The sequence below is a fragment of the Anomaloglossus baeobatrachus genome, chromosome 4 (genome assembly GCF_048569485.1).
Source record: "Anomaloglossus baeobatrachus isolate aAnoBae1 chromosome 4, aAnoBae1.hap1, whole genome shotgun sequence".
Taxonomy (NCBI): Eukaryota; Metazoa; Chordata; class Amphibia; order Anura; family Aromobatidae; genus Anomaloglossus; species Anomaloglossus baeobatrachus.
The window spans coordinates 13,900,394-13,922,458 of NC_134356.1; the positions used below are offsets into that span (position 1 = coordinate 13,900,394).

Below are 22,065 nucleotides of genomic sequence, written 5' to 3' on the forward strand. Positions count from 1 at the left end.
AGTTGGTGGTACATGGGTGTTAATAGCTGCCGACCAAGGGTCCACGCTGCAAGAGGGACAGTACTGGCGTGCAGCAGCCATGGTCGGGAGCTGGTTGGGAGTGGGCAGAGCTAGTCGCGAGGCGCGCGCACGAGAAGTGTGCACGCCTTGTGACATCATAGCTACTGACCGCGGGTCCATGCTGCCAGAGGGACAGTACTGGCGTGTAGCCACCGCGGTCGGGAACCGGGAGGAAATTAGCGGGGCTAGTCACAAGGCGCACGCACGGAAGTGCGCATGCCCCACGACATCAACGGTGCGCTCCGGCAGACGGGTTCGCCAAGCGGACCGCCTGCCACCGGGAATCAATGCCTGAGCCTCAGAAGGGATGGGATGCAGCTCATCTAAGAAAGCGTTAAGCCAGGCGTCACCGTCCCTCCCGATTCTGTCCCTTATGGCAGCAGCCAAAGTGTCGGCCATCTCTCACCAGCAGCAGCAGACTGTGTCCGGGTGGCCAGCAGCACAGCAGCGTCTAGTCTCAGGATGAGGAGAAGCTGAATCCAGGAAGTAAGGGGAATTATATAGGGGAACCAATAGTAAGGAAAACAGTGGGATTGGACACCTTAAAGGGGGCAGGACTCGGGCATGGGAGAGGGATTTTATTTTTTTGTAAATTCTTTATTTAAAGGGAACCTGTCATCAGAAATTTGGCTTTCAAACTAAATGTTTCCCCCTCTGCAGCTCCTGTGCTGCATTCTAGTAAGGTTTCTATACTTTTTGTGCCCCCTTTTAAACCAAAATAAATACTTTATAAAGTTGTACCTTTTGGTATGAAAATCTTGTAAATTCTCCATGGGGGCGGGCCGTCTCGTGTCCGTTGCTGTTCCTTACGCCGTCCCCCCACGCTCCAAATCATCCCTCAGGACACCGCCCACTGCGCCCGAGGTCCCGTGCACGCCAGGACACCTGGTGACGTGGTCGCAGGCACAAGAGTATGGGTGGCGCTGTGATTGCATCGCAAGTGCCCGCCCATCATCTCGTGCCCGCCCTTTCCCCTCTGCCTCCAGCGTTCTGCGCCTGCCAAATGACCATACGTCACCTCCTTCCCATCATACCCTGCAGCAGGAAATAGATGGGAGGGGCGGAGCAGGCCACCACAGGAGAAGCGGAGAGGATCTGAACGACGTACAGAGGGGAGAGCGCGGCCACGAGAGTATGGGCGGGCACTTGTGATGCAATCTCTCGTGCCTGCTACCACGTCACCAGGTGTCATGGCATGCACGGGACCTCGGGCGCAGTGGGCGGCGTCCTGAGGGATGATTTGGAGCGTGGGGGGACGGCGTAAGGGGCAGCAACGGACACCAGAGAGCCCGCCCCCATGGAGAATTTACAAGATTTTCATACCAAAACGTATAACTTTATAAAGTATTTATTTTGGTTTAAAAGGGGGCACAAAAAGTATAAAAACATTACTAGAATGCAGCCCAGGAGCTGCAGAGGGGGAAACATTTAGGTTGAAAGCCAAATTTCTGATGACAGGTTCCCTTTAAGATGTTTCTTAATATTACAGAAATGAAATAGCAACAACAAATAAGCATAAACATGTATTTTTCAGATGAAAGGAAAAAGAAAAAAAAAGGAAAGAGGGAGAGATGAGAACGTGAGGTTGGTATAAAGTAATTAGAGGACATAGGGTTGGGAATGTAGAGGGGGTAGGGGAAGGGGGAAAAGGTGAGATTCCCACCTATTTCTAAGAAGGTGTCTGGTTACTAGGATTTATATATATGAAAGTATGAAAAGGCTTTGTTTTCAGAGGTGTGTATGAACAACGTGTTTGTTTTGCTTAACAGTCTATTCGGTTTCTGAGCTAAAGTGTTATCTTTGGATGAGCAAATTTGTCAAGAGATTTTAGTTAGCTTTTGGTATCTGTCCCATTTGTCCCAAGATTCTAAAAGCTTCACATTCACATTTTTCCTAGTGTAATGCAATCGGGCTTTTTCATGTACGCTTATAAGATTTGATTCATTGAACCACTCGGTTAGACTCGGTGCATCACCTTCTTTCCAGTGTCTGGCTATTAGAAGTTTTGCTGCATTTATGAGGTCAGGTATTATTGGGAGAGGGATTTTAACCCCTTATATACCAGGCTCAGCAGTCAGGGTGCATTCAGTGCAGCCCCCCTGACAGGCCCTGCAATCTGCTACTTGCAGACCTAACACCATTTTCACCCTGATGTGGTCGATTGAAAAGGTTATTTCCAATAAAAAAAAGTATGCCGCCCTGGGTTGTTCGGATCTGGATCCGCGGTGGCCCGAGGGGTCTCCGGACCCGGGGGTCGTGCGGCCACTCGATGGAAGGGGGGCTATATACAGGGGGATGGGAAAGTTTGTGACGCCACCCACGGTGCGTGGTAATGTGAGGGACCACCGCTGCCGTTGAGGAGCCCGGTGACGATGGTGGGGAAGCCTGATGTTTAACCCCTCCGTGGGTAGGGGGTTTGTGTCCCGGGGCCAGTTCGATGGTTAGTGGTTTGGGGTGCCGTTGGGGGTAGGAACAGGGGTTTTCAGTGTACTCAGTCCAGGAATAACCACACCAACAGCTTGTAAACCAGAATTCTAAGCACCACTGCAGCTTGTAGGGAGCACGCTTAGGTCCATGCCCTTGGTGTTGCTGTCAGCCTGTGGCCCTGTCCTTGGCACCTTTGTCTCTGTTGGACCCGTGGGTATAAAACTCTTTGGGTCCCACTCACCCGTATGGCTAACGGAGTGAGCTTGCTCTCAGGGTTCACGCGTAGGATTTCTTTGGACTGATTTGGGAAAGTCCTATCCCATCGGTGCGCTAGTACCCCAATTTTGGAGCGGGTTGGGGATGACACTTGAAGTCTTCACCCTCGTCGGGTAAATTACCGGAACGCGTGAAGCTACTTCTCCGGCTTGGGGTCCGTGTACCCCATCGTGCCCTGGCCCCTGCCCGGTGATAGCTCAAGGCCGCCAGCCGCCCTCCTCAGGAGTCCATGCCCCTTGACACAATCCCCTGCGACTGAGGTTCCAGCTTCTACCAGGCCCAGACCAACGTCTGCCACCTAGTACTCAGGAGCTCTGCTCCTCCGGTGACCTCTCCTCTCGAAAGTCACTTCCTTCCACCTCCTCTCCTTTGCTCAACTCCAGCTCAACTCCTCCAGCTCAACTCCTCCAGCTCAACTGTTACTTTCTTCACTTTCCCTGACCAACCCCCCCATGTGGGCGGCCCTATTCCCTTCAGGCCCCCCAATGGTGTGTCTGGTGGGTACAGTGTAAACTGTTCCTAGGATTTTGATTGGCTCAGCTGTTAGCAACACCAAAGGACCAGGACCCGTAACCAAGGAGGGTGGATACTGTGCAGAAGGGCAGATTGCACTATACCCTGTGACGACCTGATAGGCCAGGGCGTCACAAAAGCATCGCTTATCCCGGGTGTAGGGAAACCATCAATCCAGAGAACAGTCTATGAAATGCCATATCATAGTAGATAGGCAACCACACACGTCAGCATTCCATTCATTCTTTATGCAGATCTGCCAGAGATATTCGAGCAGTGGGCCTGATTTTTTCCAGTAGTTTAATGGAATTTCATCAATGCAAACATTCCTAAACTGCTGTTAATACACAAAGGCAAAATAGAGCAACAGGTGCAGCCAGGGCTTTTTCCAAGAGGAAAAGGGAGAAACCACAGGTCAGCACTGGTCACCTAGTTGGAATAAACATCCTCGTTATCAGTGAAATTAGAATAAACCAGAAGAAAAAGTTTAGCTGCACCTTTTCTCGTAAACTTTTATTACGTTTCTTCTATCTGCCTTCTGCTCTACGAGATGGCATCCGCTGGTCTAAGAAAGGAGCTGGAATGTTCCATCTGTATGAGCGTCTACACAGATCCTGTAACCCTGAGATGTGGACACAGCTTCTGCCGGGACTGTATTAATAATATGCAGGATACTGACGGTGGATCTGGAGTTTATTCCTGCCCTGAATGCAGAGCAACTTTTCGGAAGTGGCCTACACTACAGAGGAACATAGTTCTGTGCAATATAGCGGAGAATTTCCTGTCTACTCCTTCACACCAGGAGGAGATCACCGGGATCCCCTGCACTTACTGTATCCACTCTCCTGTACCGGCTGTTATATCCTGTCTACACTGTGAGGCTTCTCTGTGTGATAATCACCTGAGCATTCATAGTAAAGGAGCAGAACACGTCCTAACTGATCCCAGCACTTCTCTGAAGAAGTGGAAATGTTCTGTCCATAAGAAGATTCTGGAATATTACTGCACTGAGGACGCTGCTTGTATCTGTGCATCCTGCGGTTTGACTGGAGAACATCAGGGACACCAGGTGGAGATGCTGGATGAGGCCTCTGAGAAAACGAAGAAGAAACTCAGAAATGTTCTCCAGAAACTGATCACAAAGAGAGAGAAAACTGATATTAGAGTCCAGAGTCTGGAGGAGAACAGGAGAAAAGCTCAAGAAAATGCATCTGGAGAAGTCAAGAGGGTCACTGCTCTGTTTATAGACATCAGGAAACGAGTGGACCACCTGGAGAAGAATGTCCTGTGTGAGATTTCGAGGCGGAAAGAGCAGGTATCACTGTCACTGTCTGATGTGATCCAGAAGCTGGAAATAAAGAAAAACGAACTGTCGAAGAAGGTGAGGCACATTGAGGAGCTGTGTAACATGACTGATCCACTGACCGTCTTACAAGAAGCAGACACCGGTGACTTGTGTGATCCTGAGGAGGAAAGTGATGAGGAGAAAGGGGTACATGATGGAAGTGATGAGGACACATGGGGACATGATGGAGGTGATGGGGGCACAGGAGGACATGATGGAGGTGATGAGGACACATGGGTACATGATGGAGGTGATGAGGACACAGGAGAACATGATGGAGGTGTTAAGGATACATGGGGACATGATGGAGGTGATGAGGACACAGGGGGACATGATGGAGGTGATGAGGACACATGGGGACATGGTGGAGTTGATGAAGACTCAGGGGAACATGACGGAGGTGGTTGGGCTGCGGAGATAATCTCATACACATCACACAAATTAACTGATATAATGAAAGATATAAATGTGACCTTCTATATTCAAGATCCTGCAGACATATTACTGGATGTAATCACAGCTGACAATAATCTCCTTATATCAGACGACCTGAAAACTGCGACCTGGACAGAAATAAGACAGAATCGTCTAGAAACACCAGAAAGATTCAGGTATTATCAGGTGATGAGCAGGAGGGGATTTACCTCAGGACAACATTACTGGGATGTGGAGATCAGGAGATCATATTGGTGGAGGGTGGGGATGTGTTACCCCAGTATGGACAGGAGGGGGCTTCAGTCATTCATTGGAGACAATAAGAAGTCCTGGAGTTTATACGGAGGACTGGTTTATAATAATCAGTATTCGGTGATACATAACTGTAATGTGATCCGGTTACCCCACCAGATCTCCAGTGATGGAGTCCGGATCTGTCTGGATTATGAGGGCGGGCAGTTGTCCTTTTATGAGCTGTGTGACCCCATCAGACACTTACACACCTTCACTGCCGCCTTCTCCGAGCCCCTTCATGCTGCATTATGTGTATATGATGGTTCTATAGCGATATCGGGGAGGAGCAGCTGTGAGGAACCTTGTCCTTAGCTTCTGAATAATCTGTCTAGTGGAAAATCTAACAGATCAGTAAGAATTCTCATAAACATCACATCCTGAAAGGACTAGTAGAGGAATAGACTTATTGCAAGTTGGAGAAAAAAAGATGCTAACTAGGCACGAATATGAACGTGTGCTTCTTTATTGTATCCTGTTGATGTGGGGATTAGAGCAGAAACACAGAGTGAGTTCTGACAGCCCAGCAGCTCAGTGTGTAAGTGAAGAAGACAATCTTCGAGCTGAACAACGTCTTCAAGACAGCCAGAAGATGCCCACCATTGCCTAGTCTACCCCAGAAAAAGATCCTGCCCCTGCTTTAAGTGTTTCCAAGTATCTGAACGCTGCAGCCCCATCAAGGAGTGAGTACATGCTACTGGGACATGTGGTTTCACTATTAAGGAATCTATAAGACAACTATTTTTGAGGTAATATTATTGGGACTTGTGGTTCTTTTGCTAAGAAGTTCACGAGAGAGAACTGTTAGTGAAGGGATTTTGCTTAGATTGTGACATTCAAGTGCACCAATGGTTCCTATACATCAGGGGTGGGGAACCTCCGGCTCGTGGGCCGCATGCGGCCCGCCATGACCTTTTATGCGGCCCCCGGGCAGTTTCCCGGGGGAGGCAGTGCTCGTGCTGTCGCCAGCCCTTTAAATCCACACATTGCTGCTTGTGTGCACCAATGTGTTCTCCCGTTGGCCAGTGCCAACGTGATCAGGACTTAATTTCTGCAGTGTGTGCCCGCCTCCTGCCCTCCGGAGCTGAGTGCCCGCCCCCTGCCCTCCGGAGCTGAGTGCCCGCACCCTGCCCTCCGGAGCTGAGTGCCCGCCCCCTGCCCACCGGAGCTGAGTGCCCGCCCCCTGCCCTCCAGAGCTGAGTGCCCGCCCCCTGCCCTCCGGAGCTCTGTGCCCGCCTTCCCCTGCCGATGCTGTGTGTCCAGCGCCTGCACTCCGATGCTGTGAGTACGATGCTGCTGTGAGTCCAGCGCCGGCCCTCTGCTGCTATGTGCCCTATCCAGTGCTTTGTGCCTCCCCACCCCAGGTCTGTAAACCATTTCCCCCAGAGTTGGATGAAACCCTCAGCGCAGTGTGCCCCCCAATGTCCCGTGTGCACACCCCCCATCCTGTGTGCAGCCACCCAGTCCTATGTGCAACCCATCACCCAGTCCTATGTGCAGCCTATCACCCAGTCCTGTGTGCAACCCCCCTGTGTGCAGCCCCCCAGTCCTATGTGCAGCCCATCACCCAGTCCTATGTGCAGCCCATCCCATAGTCCTATGTGCAGCCCATCCCCCATTCCTATGTGCAGCCCATCCCCCAGTCCTATGTGCAGCCAATCCCCCAGTCCTATGTGCAGCCCATCCTGTGTGCACACCCCCCATCCTGTGTGCAGCCCCCCAGTCCTATGTGCAACCCATCCCCCAGTCCTATGTGCAGCCCCCCCAGTCCTATGTGCAGCCCATCCCCCAGTCCTGTGTGCAGCCCATCCCCCAATATTGTGTGCAGCCAGCCCATCCCCCAGTCCTGTGTGCAGCCCATCCCCCAATATTGTGTGCAGCACATCCCCAATCCTGTGTGCACCCCATCTCCCAATATTGTGTGCAGCCCATCCCCCAGTCCTGTGTGCAGCCCATCCCCCAGTCCTATGTGCAACCCATCCCCCAGTCCTATATGCAGCCCATCCCCCAGTCCTGTGTGCAGCCCATCCCCTAATATTGTGTGCAGCCCATCCCCAAGTCCTGTGTGCACCCCATCCCCCAATATTGTGTGCAGCCCATCCCCCAGTCCTGTGTGCAGCCCATCCCCCAGTCCTGTGTGCAGCCCATCCCCCAGTCCTGTGTGCAGCCCATCCCCCAATCTTGTGTGCAGCCCATCCCCCAATCCTGTGTGCAGCCCATCCCCCAATCCTGTGTGCAGCTCATCCTCCAGTCCTGTGTGCAGCCCATCCCCCAGTCCTGTGTGCAACCTATCCCCCAGTCCTGTGTGCAGCCTATCCCCCAGTCCTGTGTGCAGCCTATCCCCCAGTCTTGTGTGCAGCCCCCCCAGTCCTGTGAGCAGCCCCCCTATGATGTCTGTGCCTCCCCCCAGTGATGTCTGTGCTCCAGCCACTCTTGTGATGTGCATGCCCCCAGCCCCTCTTGTAATGTGCATGCCCCCAGCCCCTCTTGTGATGTGCATGCTCCCATACCCTCTTGTGATGTGCATGCCCCCAGCCACTCTTGTGATGTGCATGCCCCCAGCCCCTCTTGTGATGTGCATGCCCCCAGCATCTCTTGTGATGTGCATGCCCCCAGCTCCTCTTGTGATGTGCATGCCCCCAGCGTCTCTTGTGATGTGCATGCCCCCAGCGTCTCTTGTGATGTGCATGCCCCCAGCGTCTTCAGTGATGTGTATGCCCCCTGTGTCCCCAGGGATGTCTATGCCCCCTGCGTCTCCAGGGATGTGTATGCCCCCTGCGTCTCATGTGACTTACACATTGGAGATGCTGGGGGCATATGCGTCAGATTGGAGATGCTGGGGGCATTTATATGTCCCCAGGCCCTTGTGTAATGTATGTGCCCCCAGTGTCACCTGTGATGTATATACAGTAGTCTCAGTGTCTCCTATGTGATGTATATACAGCACTCCCAGTGTCTCCTATGCGATATATGAACCTTCAGTGTCTCCTGTGATGTATATACACCGTCTGTTATGTGATGTATATGATTTACCAATCTTATTATCACAAAGAGTTGCCTGCGCTCCAGATGGAGACAAACATGAAAAACCAGTTGTGAGAAGAAACATGATTAGTATCACCGAACATCACAGCTGCACCAAAGGGAAGCCGCTCTGGCCACCACAGTAGGGGTGAGTTAATTAATTGTTTCACCAAATATAGCAGGGTCATTTAAACATTGATAAATTTGTGCGGCCCCCGAAGGTTGGTAGAAATTTCCAAATGGCACCCGGCTGAAAAAAGGTTCCCCACCCCTGCTGTACATGCTCCACCATCCCTCTGTTCTTGGTAAAGGAGAGGATTATTAATAAGAGGTCATTTGTAAAGTTGATTGTTTTTAAAAACACTTTGCAATTTTACTCATTTAATAGGATTAAGCAACTCCTTGTAAAGGCTATGAACACATTTTACATGGAACAAATAATATTTACATGTGTTAGTAGTTTCTTAGAGTTGCTCTAAGTTTTAGGCTACAATCTTCATTCCCTTGTTCATTCTTAGGCGTCCTAATATGCAATTTAAAGTTTGCTTCTACATATATACTTTTTTCCTCTGGTCGTGACCCTCCCAATAATAGGGGCTGGATATAAGGTCTGTGTGTCCACGATGCTACTGTGAACTCATCACCAGCTCTTATGTATCAGCACAGCTTCATTCCTGGGGTGATTGCTCCTTCAACAACCCAAGATGGATCTCTTTTTCCTTGTAATGACAGCCTCTGATGCCAAAAAATGTTGGATTTCCCTCTACTGGAAGTTTTCAATGTGTCCTGAGGGTAATAAAGATGCCTCTGGATTGCAAAAAATATTTGGCAACACTACAACATTACACTTTTTACATTTCTGCCAGAATCAGAGCACAAATTCAATAACATTGCTCTACAATGTAAATTTTATGTTGCATGATAATAAAACATACAAAGCATAATATACTGTAATGTTATAATATAACAATTACAACATATCAATATATTTCTTTTTTACTTTTCTTTTTTTTTTGTATTTTTTGCGGTTTTTATGTAATTGCCTAAAGGCTATGGACTCCTTTTATATGGAATAAATAATAATTTTACATATGTATATTTATTTATTTGTCATATGCACTAAGTGTGCAATCAAAGCTCCTTCAGTTGTTTCAGACCCCTGGTATGCAGTTAGTTTGCAGCCAGATAGACATTTTCGATTTTTCTCTTGTGGGAGTGCCTCTCTCAGTAATATAGGCTGAATGTGAATTCTGAGTATATTCACTTTCTTGTATCAGCACAGCTCCTGTAGTGTAATTTGCTCTCCTTGGGCTTTTATTTTATTCTACTGACAATTCTCTAGAATCTGCAAGGTACTCTCCAGTCTCTTCACTACAGAGCTGTGTATAATTCTCTCCCTCCTGCTATCTCTAACAGTGAGAGAAGAGAGGGAGGTGTGGACAGGAGAAGACACTCTGATAGATTTATATTTGTTTTGCAAAAGAAGTCAGCTAAATAAAATAAATAAATAAAAGACTTACAGATAGGAATGAGCAAACCCAAACTGAAAAGTTTGGGGTTTGTATCAAGTGTCCGGTGTTGAAACTCGAACATGTGTGAGTTTGGGTGCTGTTCGCATGCTAAGTTTGTTGAAAGGCTGCAGCGCAGCCAATCAGCAAGCTTTATTGCATGAGGAAAGTGCCTGTATGCTGCTGTGAATAATAAATAATTTAAAAAAATGGATTCCCCTGTATTTGATAACCAGCCTAGGTAAAGCAGACAGCTGGGGGCTGGTATTATCAAGCTAGGAAAGCCCATGGTTATTTGGCCCTTCCCAGCCTAAAAATAGCAGCCCGCAGCTGCCCCAACAGTGGTGCATCCATTAGATACGCCAATTTTGGCTCTCTGCCCAGCTCTTGCTGATTGCCCTGCTGCGGTGGCAAGCGGGCTAATACTTTTGGGGTTGATGTCAGGTGTGAATTGACAGCTGGCATCAAGTCCAGGGGTTGGTAATGGAGAGGTATATATCAGACACCACCATTACTAACCCAGTAAGTGTAGAGTTTAAAAATACACACACTGGAAAAAAAAATAGTTAATGTGAATAAAGACTCTCTCACACTCCCTTGTTCACACTCCCTTGTTCACCAAGTTAATTAAAAAAAAAATCCTCAAAGTTCCAACGTAATTCAATGGTGTAATGTCCCACAACACCTATTGATTCCCATGGAGCTTTGTTCTGAGAACTTTTTATAACGAGACTCCATAGGTCACTGCCGGTCATCATCAGGCAAGGAATTTCTCACGAAATTCTGGGGTGGATGTGGGGTGCTATTTTTAGACTGGGAAGGACCCAATAACCGTGGGCCTTCCCAGCCTGATAATACCAGCCCCCAGCTGTCTGCTTTACCTGCACTGGTTATCAAAAAAAGGGGAAACCCTACGTCATTTTTTATTCCTTATCCACATCTGTTTGCTAAGCAATTGTCCTGCTATTACCAAATTTGTCGTCCATTTGCAGCCCCCCAGCCCTTAAGACGACCATTTTACAGCCATTTTACAGAACTTAAGTTAGGAGCTCCATTGACTTATCTGACAAATCTGGGGTAAAGCTTAGGTCAAGTCCAGATCCCGAACCGAATTTTTAAATAAAGTCCATCCAAACCTGGAGAACCCAAACTTCCAAGTGTCTACTCATCCCTTACAAATATCTGTAGCAGAACATTAGAAAAATATTTAATGAATGTTGCATTTAGGAAGAAAATAAACAATAAAACATATATGAGAATATGTTTATCGCTTTTAATACCTTAATCTTTGCTAAATCCTCAATTATAAACCTAACTCTAACCCTAAAGGCTACTTTACACACTGCGATATCGGTCCCGATATCGCTAGTGTGGGTACCCGCCCCCATCTGTTGCGCGACACGGGCATATCGCTGCCCGTGTCGCACAACAGCCGTCACACATACATACCTGTCCGGCGACGTCGCTGTGACGGGCGAACCGCCTCCTTTATAAGGGGGCGGTCCGTGCGGCGTCACAGCGACGTCACTGAACCGCCGCCCAATAGCAGCGGAGGGGCGGAGCTGAGCGGGACGTAACATCCCGCCCACCTCCTTCCTTCCTCATAGCGGCCGGGAGGCAGGTAAGGGGAGCTTCCTCGTTCCTGCGGCGTCACACGCAGCGATGTGTGCTGCCGCAGGAACGAGGAACAACCTCGTTACTGCTGCAGTAACGAGATTTGAGAATGGACCCCCATGTCGCCGATTAGCGATTTTGCACGTTTTTGCAACGATGCAAAATCGCTTATCGGTGTCACACGCAACGGCATCGCTAATGCGGCCGGATGTGCGTCACGAATTCCGTGACCCCAACGACTCCGCATTAGCGATGTCGCAGCGTGTAAAGCCCGCTTAAGCCTAATAATAGAAAGGGTTTTAAAAAGACATTAAAATAAACTATAATTTGTTTTTGTTTTTTTGTTTAAAGGGGACATTTTATTTTTCTACATTTTGAACTTGTTTCCCGTTTTTAAGTGAGATAAGAATCTTTCGGAAAGCTCTTCTTAGAAATATTTTATTTTTTACTTTTAGAAAATTTCTTAATAGAGATGAGCGAGTACCAAAATATTCGTAATCGCTATACTCGTAACGAGTACTTTGTAATATTCATGTATTTGTTCCAAATAGCGAGTACAATGCAAGTCAATGGGAAATGAGAGTAATTTTCTGCTGGACACAACAAAGAGGTCTGGGGGCCTGAGGAAAAGGCTGAAATGGAGAATATGTCAACAAAAAGGCAGGTCACCCACATTGTTCCAGGATAAAATCAATTTCTCTCTCTCGTCAGCGGGGGACTGATGTTGTGAATGTTATTTATGTTTTGGCTGCTGGGAGGCTCCCTCTGGTGGCCAGGAATGGTTTGAACTTGGACCAGGTGTGTTGGGCAGTGGGTGTTTCCTTTGCTAACTCTCTGCTTAATTAAATCCTGGTCTGATTGCAGGCTGTTGCCGGATGTCAGTTGTTCTTTGTATCTCCAGCCTGCTTAATCCTGCTCTACACCACATCTTCCCCAGATAAGTGCTTGCTCTTTATTTATTGTCTGGTTCTTTTGTTTATCTGGGTTTGTCATTTTCTGTGGTTGGTTTCAGTTTATTTGCTTGCAGGGATTTTCCCCCTCAGTGGATTGTTGAGGAACTCCCTGCAATTCTGTGTGGAGAATAGCTCCTTTGGGTCCATGTGTTTGTGGCTTGTTGACTTGACTTGTTATAATTCTTGTTTTCTGTTCATTGGTATGACAAGGGCACCTGGTATAGGACGGAGTTCAGATCGTGCGGTCTGAGGGCCTTTTTGTACTATTAGGAAGTTGGTATTTTGCAGGGTTTTTCTCTGGCCACCATCAGTCCCTTTCCTGTCCTTTCTTATTTTAGTCAGTGGGGGCCTCACCTTTTGCTAATCCTGTCATCTACCTGTGTATTGTGTTTTTCCTATATCACCGCAGTCTTTCAATGTGGGGGGCTAGCTATTCTTGTCTTTTTTCTGAGGCAGAGAGTTATTCATCTTTCCTACCTTTAGGATAGTTAGTTCTCCGGCTGTGTTCGCGGTGCACAGGATGTTAGTTCACCCCTCGGCTACTTCTAGTTGTGATAGTTAGTAAGGGGATGGCGGCCAGATTAGTTGCCAATGCTCTTGTCACCTTTTGCCAATGATTTGTGGTGGTCTTCCATGGTTCCGGATCATAACAGTTGGTGTGGTTGTCCTCTAAAAATATTCCTATGAGAGTTCCGTCTCCTAAATTTAAGCCCAGATTTATTGGACCTTATAAGATTTCGGAGATTATTAACCCTGTATCTTTCCGTTTGACTCTGACTTCGTCATTTAAGATTCACAATGTCTTCCATAAGTCCTTGTTGAAGAAACATGTGGCGCCAGCAGTTCCTGCAGCAGCGCCTCCTGACCCTGTTTGGTACAAGGGGATCTGGAGTATGAGGTTGAAAAAATTCTGGATTCCCGTCGCAGTAGGCGTCAGCTTCAGTACCTTGTGAAATGGAAGCGTTATGGGCAGGAGGATAACTCTTGGGTTGTGGCTTCTGACATTCATGCGGACAGGTTGGTTCGCGCCTTCCATCATGCTCATCCCGAGCGACCCTGTGGCGTGGGTGAGGGTTCGGTGACCCTTCCTCAAGGGGGGGGTACTGTTGTGAATGTTATTTATGTTTTGGTTGCTGGGAGGCTCCCTCTGGTGGCCAGGAATGGTTTGGACTTGAGCCAGGTGTGTTGTGCAGTGGGTGTTTCCTTTGCTAACTCTCTGCTTAATTAAATCCTGGTCTGATTGCAAGCTGTTGCCGGATGTCAGTTGTTCTTTGTATCTCCAGCCTGCTTAATCCTGCTCTACACTACATCTTCCCCAGATAAGTGCTTGCTCTTTATTTATTGTCTGGTTCTTTTGTTTATCTGGGTTTGTCATTTGCTGTGGTTGGTTTCAGTTTATTTGCTTGCAGGGATTTTCCCCCTCAGTGGATTGTTGAGGAACTCCCTGCAGTTCTGTGTGGAGTATAGCTCCTTTGGGTCCATGTGTTTGTGGCTTGTTGACTTGACTTGTTATAATTCTTGTTTTCTGTTTATTGGTATGACAAGGGCACCTGGTATAGGACGGAGTTCAGATCGTGCGGTCTGAGGGCATTTTTGTACTATCAGGAAGTTGGTATTTTGCAGGGTTTTTCTCTGGCCACCATCAGTCCCTTTCCTGTCCTTTCCTATTTTAGTCAGCGGGAGCCTCACCTTTTGCTAATCTTGTCATCTACCTGTGTATTGTGTTTTTCCTATATCACCGCAGTCTTTCAATGTGGGGGGCTAGCTATTCTTGTCTATTTTCTGAGGCAGAGAGTTATTCATCTTTCCTACCTTTAGGATAGTTAGTTCTCTGGCTGGGTTCGCGGTGCACAGGATGTTAGTTCACCCCTCGGCTACTTCTAGTTGTGATAGTTAGTAAGGGGATGGCGGCCAGATTAGTTGCCAATGCTCTTGTCACCTTTTGCCAATGATTTGTGGTGGTCTTCCATTGTTCCGGATCATAACAGACTGATGTGCCAGTCCTCCAAAACGCTATGACACTGCGCGGCCAGCCAATCACAGTAATGCCACAACCAAGATGGCTGCGGCATTACTGTGATTGGTTAAAAAGCCAAGCATGTTTACTGGCTGCAAATCAGGTGCCAAACCAGCTGCGCCGGACATGCGAATATAGCGAAACGAGTACACAAAAACTCGCAATGTAACGAGTAACCCAAATACCATACTATGCGTGTGAGTAGCGAATAGTAACGATTACACTCGCTCATCACTATTTCTTAACTAAACATACCATCAAATACTGGCCAAGATAACAAAATGCTCTCATAAAAGTCTTCACTCTCAGCCGCACATGGACCTGTGTAAAAAGCATATGTGGTGCTGATATCATGATGTTCTATCAACACAGAACAATCATGTTAACGATCGTTCTGTGCGCATCTAAATATGATTGTCCTGGCTAAACAGGAGACTTATGGACCACGCAGTCAATCAGCAGGCTCTGTATGATCTCGGTCGGCCAGTGTAAATACATCCTTATTCTACAGCGCTGCTTTGAAAAGGTGGTCCCATAGAAAACCCCTAATGACCACCTTAAAAATGGAAGCCGATGAATAGTAATGATAATGATAATGACACAGGTCTGCAGGGGTGAAATTGTTTGAAAAGTAAGAGGTGATTTCTATATACTTTCACTTTACCTCAGCAAAAGAACTGAAAGCTGCGCTGTGATTGGTTGCTGTGGGGAGCAATGGCAGATTTTCTTTCAGTCACAGTTGATAACAGTGTAGTGGTGTCCATAGCAACCAATCAGAGCACAGCTTTCACTTTACCTCACCAGTATAAGAACTGAATTCTGCGCTGTGATTGCTTGTTATAGGGAGCAAAGGCAGATTTTATTTTAGTCATAGTCCATAAGAGTGTGGTGCTGTGCTGTTTACCACGAATCCTTTCAGTAGTTAGTGGTTGTGGTAGATTAAAGAAGTGTCCAGGCCCAAAACTGTTTTTTTTCCCCTCATTAATCTTGCTATTATGTGCCTCCACACATATCTATTATGTTATTTTAGCAATATTACCTTTTATCATGCTCAAGCAGCACTTCTTCATTGCTGGCTCCAGCTCTGATGGGGTTAATCACTCTCCTGACTTCCTGTGTTCCATTACTACAACTCCCATGATCCTTTGTGGTGGCCTATATCTATCACACCCACTCAGATCACCACCCAAACTCCTCCCTGCACCTGCTGCGTGTTAGGCTAGGTTCACATTTCCGTTGTTTTCCGTCAGCAATGGATCAGTCGTTTTTTAGATGTCAACTGACGCAACGGATGTGTTATTCACAGGATTCCTATCACAGGAATCCTGTGAAAAAACTGATCCATTGTGTCCGTTACATCCGCTGTGCGTCCGTTTTTTGACGGATCAGTCATGATCCGTTTGTGTTTGGGACAGCCCAGTGGGTTTGCCAAACATGTTGGGCATGCTCAGTAGAGCATGACGGAATCCAGCGCTGGATTTCGTCGTAAGACGGATTACGATGGAATCCAGCACCATAGACATCCATTACAAGCTTGACGGATGGCGACGGATTCCTGCGCGGCGCGTTAATGTTGACGGCCAGAAAAACGTTACATTCTGCATTGCTCCCGCCCGGCGGTCAGTCGAAAAACGACTGACCGCGACACAGCGGATGCAACGCAAGGTCATCAGTCGCAATCCGCCACTAATACAAGTCTATGGGACACAACGGAATCCGCTAAACGGATTCCATTGTTTACCACAGCTGCGGATTGTGACTGATACATTTTAACGGAAATGTGAACCTAGCCTTATTGAATCACAGAGAGAAAGATCACATCAGCTCCAAGCTCTGCACAACCTGGGGAAGTAGTGATGGGCAGTCCGGCTCTTTTTGGTGATCCAGTTCCCATGGCGCCGCTCACCAAAAAGAGACGGATCTTTCAGATCGTTCTTGGCTCCTTATTAAATATGTGTTCACCCCAGGTGAACACATATTTAAGCTTATAGTGACGCCGCAAAAAACCCCGCCCACCCGTGGCTAAACTCACTTACAAGTGACCAATTAGATTGTTGAGTAGGCAGAGTTTAGCCACAGGTGGGCGGGATTTCAGAGGCGAAAAGAGCCGTTTAGAGATTCTAGCGGCTCTCACTGGTGATCTGGCTCCTGTCAGTCACAGCAGGGAGCCGGATCTTTGTGTCAGATCGTTCACGACCGACACATCACTAAGGGGAAGAAAGCGTCTATCTTCTGCTCGCTCTGATATAGCTCATAGTGTGTGTGTGTGTGTGTGTGTGTGTGTATATGTGTGTGTGTGTGTGTGTGTGTGTGTGTGTGTGTAAAAAAATGTTCTCATAAAATTCAAAATTTTATTTGTTAATTTAATTAAAAAACACTACATTTGAATGGCTGTTAGAAAGCTAACATGGTGTTACGAATCGGCGCTGCCGTAGCCACAAGCAGCCTGCTGCAGTTCCTTCTACGCCCAAGCGCCGTGCCTCAGGACATCCAGCTGGCTGCTTATTCCTCCACGTCTAAGTGTGGAGAGGCACCTAGAGCGCAGGCGTGTGCCAATTTTCCCCAGCCAGAGCCTAAATCCAGTGTGTTGCTTACTGAGCATGCTCAGCCTGATAGTGCCATTTTTGAGGCTAAGTCCTCGGTTCAGGCTACTGAGCATGCTGCCACACAGTGCAAAAAGCGTCTTTGCACAGGTACTTGGACATTGTGCCTTGTCTAAGTCCTGTGTTGTGCCTACTGAGCATGCTCAGCCTGATAGTCTCATTTCTGAGACAGTCTGTGGTTCAGATTACTGAGCATGCTCAGGGTGATAGTCTGATTTCGGAGCTTAAGTCCGTTGTTCAGACTACTGAGCTTGCTCAGGCACTTAGTGCATTGGAGGCTAAGTCCGGGAAGGACTTCACTGGGCATGTCCGTGAGTGGCAGGCCCTGATAGGCCAGAGGGCATCAGGTGCCCTGATGATGTGTCGTTAACATGGAGTTCCTTGGCTGGGAGCGTGAACCCTGTGACGCTAACAGGGTTCACAGTCTCCTGATTCAAGTGTTACTTAACTTGGATCAGGCTCCTATTTAGTTCAGAGCCACCCAGCTCTGTATTCTCCGCTTGACCTACGGGTCGCCAGCAGCTCGTTTACTTTCTGGGAGCACAGTGGACCCCGACTGGCGATTGGGATATACACCACCTTATCCTAATCCGTCAGTCCCCCCGTAACACATGGTGTCTCAGACTACGCGTTTCAGCAATATGCTATGCAATTCAGTTAAAAAATAAACTGAAATATTTTCAGGTGGATAAAGAACTAAAATAACGTGGTTGCACAAATATGCACCCCCTTAAAATAATGCTTTGTTGAAGACACCTTTGCATTGATTCAGCTTTTTTGGGATGGAGTTAATCAGCACAGCACATCTAAAATTGTCGATCTTTGCAGTATCATCACATTTGTCAGGTTGCAGGGTCATTTCTTGCGCACAGCGGCCTCTTCAGGTCACCCACAGATTTTGAATTGGATTCAGGACTGGGATCTTGATGGGCCATTGCAAAATGCTGATGTTTTACTGGTGAAGCTGTACTTTTGGTGATTTGGAGGTCACTTATGGTTGTTGTTGTGCTACAAGGTGAAATTCATCTTCAGCTTTTTAGCAGAGACATGAAGGTTTTATTGCAAAATTGACTAATATTTGGAACTGTTCATAATTCTCTCCACCTTGACAAAAGACCCAATTCCAGCTGCTGAAAAACAGCCACAAAGCACAATGCTGCCTCCACTATGCCTCACTGTGGGTATGATGTTTCTTGGTGGTGCACAGTGCTACTTTGTGCTACTTTGTGCCAAACATACCTATTTGGAAAAAAAGTTTAACCCCAGTCTCATCAGACATAACATGTTTATCCACAGGCTTTTGGCAGACTTGATGTAAGTTTTGGCAAAACAGCTTGGATATTTTTCTTTGTAAGAAAACGATTTCATCTTGCCCCTGTACCCCACAGGTCAGACTTCTGAAGAATGTGAGATTATTATCACATGCGTTACAAAACCAGTAGTGGTCAGAAATTTCTACAGCTCCTTTAAAATTGCTGTCAGCCTCTTGGTAGCTTCCTGGACCAATTTTCTCCTCGTGCTTTAATCAATATTTGAGAAATATCCAGTTGTGTGAAATTCAAGCTATATTTAGATGACATCTTCACAATGTCCATCATAGGTCTTATTTCTTGCAACTTTATTTTGTCCCCTTATCCTGACTGATAATTTTCAACAATGAGATTCCTCTGCTGTGTTTTCAGCTGTTTATGGACCACGGCTTTTGAAAATGTTAGGATAATCCTCCTAGAACAACGAAACTTTAAAGAGGTTAATAAGAATCCCTATAAATGACGGAAGTCAAGCACTGACCCACTATATAACAGAAGCGTAAATGTGATTGACTAATTCTGAACACAGACACATCCCCAAATACAGTCAGGGCCAGAAATATTTGGACAGTGACACAAGTTTTGTTATTTTAGCTGTTTACAAAAACATGTTCAGAAATACAATTCTATATATAATATGGGCTGAAAGTGCACACTCCCAGCTGCAATATGAGAGTTTTCACATTCAAATCGGAGAAAGGGTTTAGGAATCATAGCTCTGTAATGCATAGCCTCCTCTTTTTCAAGGGACCAAAAGTAATTGGACAAGGGACTCTAAGGGCTGCAATTAACTCTGAAGGCGTCTCCCTCGTTAACCTGTAATCAATGAAGTAGTTAAAAGGTCTGGGGTTGATTACAGGTGTGTGGTTTTGCATTTGGAAGCTGTTGCTGTGACCAGACAACATGCGGTCTAAGGAACTCTTAATTGAGGTGAAGCAGAACATCCTGAGGCTGAAAAAAAAGAAAAAATCCATCAGAGAGATAGCAGACATGCTTGGAGTAGCAAAATCAACAGTCGGGTACATTCTGAGAAAAAAGGAATTGACTGGTGAGCTTGGGAACTCAAAAAGGCCTGGGCATCCACGGATGACAACAGTGGTGGATGATCGCCGCATACTTTGTTTGGTGAAGAAGAACCCGTTCACAACATCAACTGAAGTCCAGAACACTCTCAGTGAAGTAGGTGTATCTGTCTCTAAGTCAACAGTAAAGAGAAGACTCCATGAAAGTAAATACAAAGGGTTCACATCTAGATGCAAACCATTCATCAATTCCAAAAATAGACAGGCCAGAGTTAAATTTGCTGAAAAACACCTCATGAAGCCAGCTCAGTTCTGGAAAAGTATTCTATGGACAGATGAGACAAAGATCAACCTGTAGCAGAATGATGGGAAGAAAAAAGTTTGGAGAAGAAAGGGAACGGCACATGATCCAAGGCACACCACATCCTCTGTAAAACATGGTGGAGGCAACGTGATGGCCTGGGCATGCATGGCTTTCAATGGCACTGGGTCACTTGTGTTTATTGATGACATAACAGCAGACAAGAGTAGCCGGATGAATTCTGAAGTGTACCGGGATATACTTTCAGCCCAGTTTCAGCCAAATGCCGCAAAGTTGATCGGACGGCGCTTCATAGTACAGATGGACAATGACCCCAAGCATACAGCCAAAGCTACCCAGGAGTTCATGAGTGCAAAAAAGTGGAACATTCTGCAATGGCCAAGTCAATCACCAGATCTTAACCCAATTGAGCATACATTTCACTTGCTCAAATCCAGACTTAAGAGGGAAAGACCCACAAACAAGCAAGACCTGAAGGCTGCGGCTGTAAAGGCCTGGCAAAGCATTAAGAAGGAGGAAACCCAGCGTTTGGTGATGTCCATGGGTTCCAGACTTAAGGCAGTGATTGCCTCCAAAGGATTCGCAACAAAATATTGAAAATAAAAATATTTTGTTTGGGTTTGGTTTATTTGTCCAATTACTTTTGACCTCCTAAAATGTGGAGTGTTTGTAAAGAAATGTGACAATTCCTACAATTTCTATCAGATATTTTTGTTCAAACCTTCAAATTAAACGTTACAATCTGCACTTGAATTCTGTTGTAGAGGTTTCATTTCAAATCCAATGTGGTGGCATGCAGAGCCCAACTCGCCAAAATTGTGTCACTGTCCAAAGATTTCTGGACCTAACTGTATAAGAGGAGGTTCACACTTCTGCAACAACATTATTTTAGTTTTGTTATATTTATTTTCAAATTGATTTGTTTGTGTCTCAGTGGATTTGTATTGATTATGGGCGACATTAAAGGTGGACAAAAGTTATGTTATGTTTCTTCTTGGTGCTATTTTTTTTTTGCAAGACTAAAACCTTTTAAAAGAGGAGTGTGTGAACTTTTTACACCTACTGTATTGTGCAGCGTGCATCATTGTTACTAAAACATTTTGCTCTAATTCCTACAGTGGCAGCAGAACTTGTATCATTCAGTACCATATCTGGATAAATACAGTCTTGTTCATTTGAAAGGATGAATTAAACAGTGGGGGTTCTAACTCTTATCTTTCTTCTCCTGAACTTTGTTTTTGTCATATATCAGCTTAGAAGAAAATACAAAAGAAGAAAGGTAAGAGTTACAGATGCTGGCATCAGAACAGGGTCATTGATGAATTCACTTGTACCTCTTTCTGCAGTCTATATAGTGTGTCCACCCATATCCCGTCCACCGCCATTACCTTGAGAACGGTGGCAGCTATAGGCATAGAAGTGGTGTCTAGGTATAGTAAAGTATCCATGCACTACGCAATGAAACCACCTATAGCACCACCAGGGGAAAACAACGGAGTTAGCATTTTTATCTCGAAAACGGAACGAGATAGAGAAAAAAAGTGAATTAAAAAATTGTTAGTGCATCATCAATTCAATACGAATCGACTGGGCTCTGCACAGCATACTGTATCTTGCTGCACGTTGTGCAATATGGTAGGTGACACGTTTGTACAACCATCTGTGATACGTCGTCGTAGGTCCTGCAATGTTGGTGGAGGGGTCGCATACACCTGCTGCTTGATGTGACCTCACAGAAAGAAGTCCAATGGGGTCAGGTCAGGTGAGCGGAGGCCACTCGACGCAGCCACCATACCCAATGACTTGTAGGAAGGTCTCCATGAGGTATCGCTTCACGTCCGCAGCCTTGTGAGTGTTACACGTTCTAATCATAGCATTTCTGTATGCAAGGTGTCGATTCGTATTGAATTGATGATGCCCTATAACTTTGTAATTCACTTTTTTTCTCTATCTCATTTTGTTTTCGAGATAAAAATGCTAACTCTGTTGTTTTCCACCAGGTGGCGCTATAGGTGGTTTCATTGCGTAGCGCATGGCTACTCTACTATACCTAGACACCACTTATATGCCTATAGCTGCCGCTGTTCTCATGTTAAAGGGAACCTGTCATCAGAAATTTAGCTTGAAGCCTAAAAGGAAGGAGCGCCATATTGCAGTGCAGATTTAGTTGGAATGGTTTGTGGGTGCTGTAAAGACACAGCCCTGTAAAGTGTCTGTCAGGGGTTAGTGATCTTCATGGGCCAGACATGAATCCCTGTGGTGTGTTAATTAGTGTTTTTTGAGTCATTGTTTTCCCCAGGACTATCAGAGCCTCCCATTGTCTGAGAATGTGGATTGCTAAAATA

The 22,065-nt window shown here is 46.5% G+C and overlaps 1 protein-coding gene across 1 annotated transcript in view; it reads left to right on the plus strand.

Moving 5' to 3' along the window:
- Positions 1-3,826: 3,826 nt before the first annotated feature.
- LOC142302209 (uncharacterized) overlaps positions 3,827-22,065 on the plus strand; it is a 44,207-nt gene continuing 25,968 nt past the window's right edge. Inside the window, 1 exon segment of the mRNA XM_075343301.1 lies at positions 3,827-5,642. Within this exon segment, the coding sequence (XP_075199416.1) occupies positions 3,827-5,642 (1,816 nt within the window).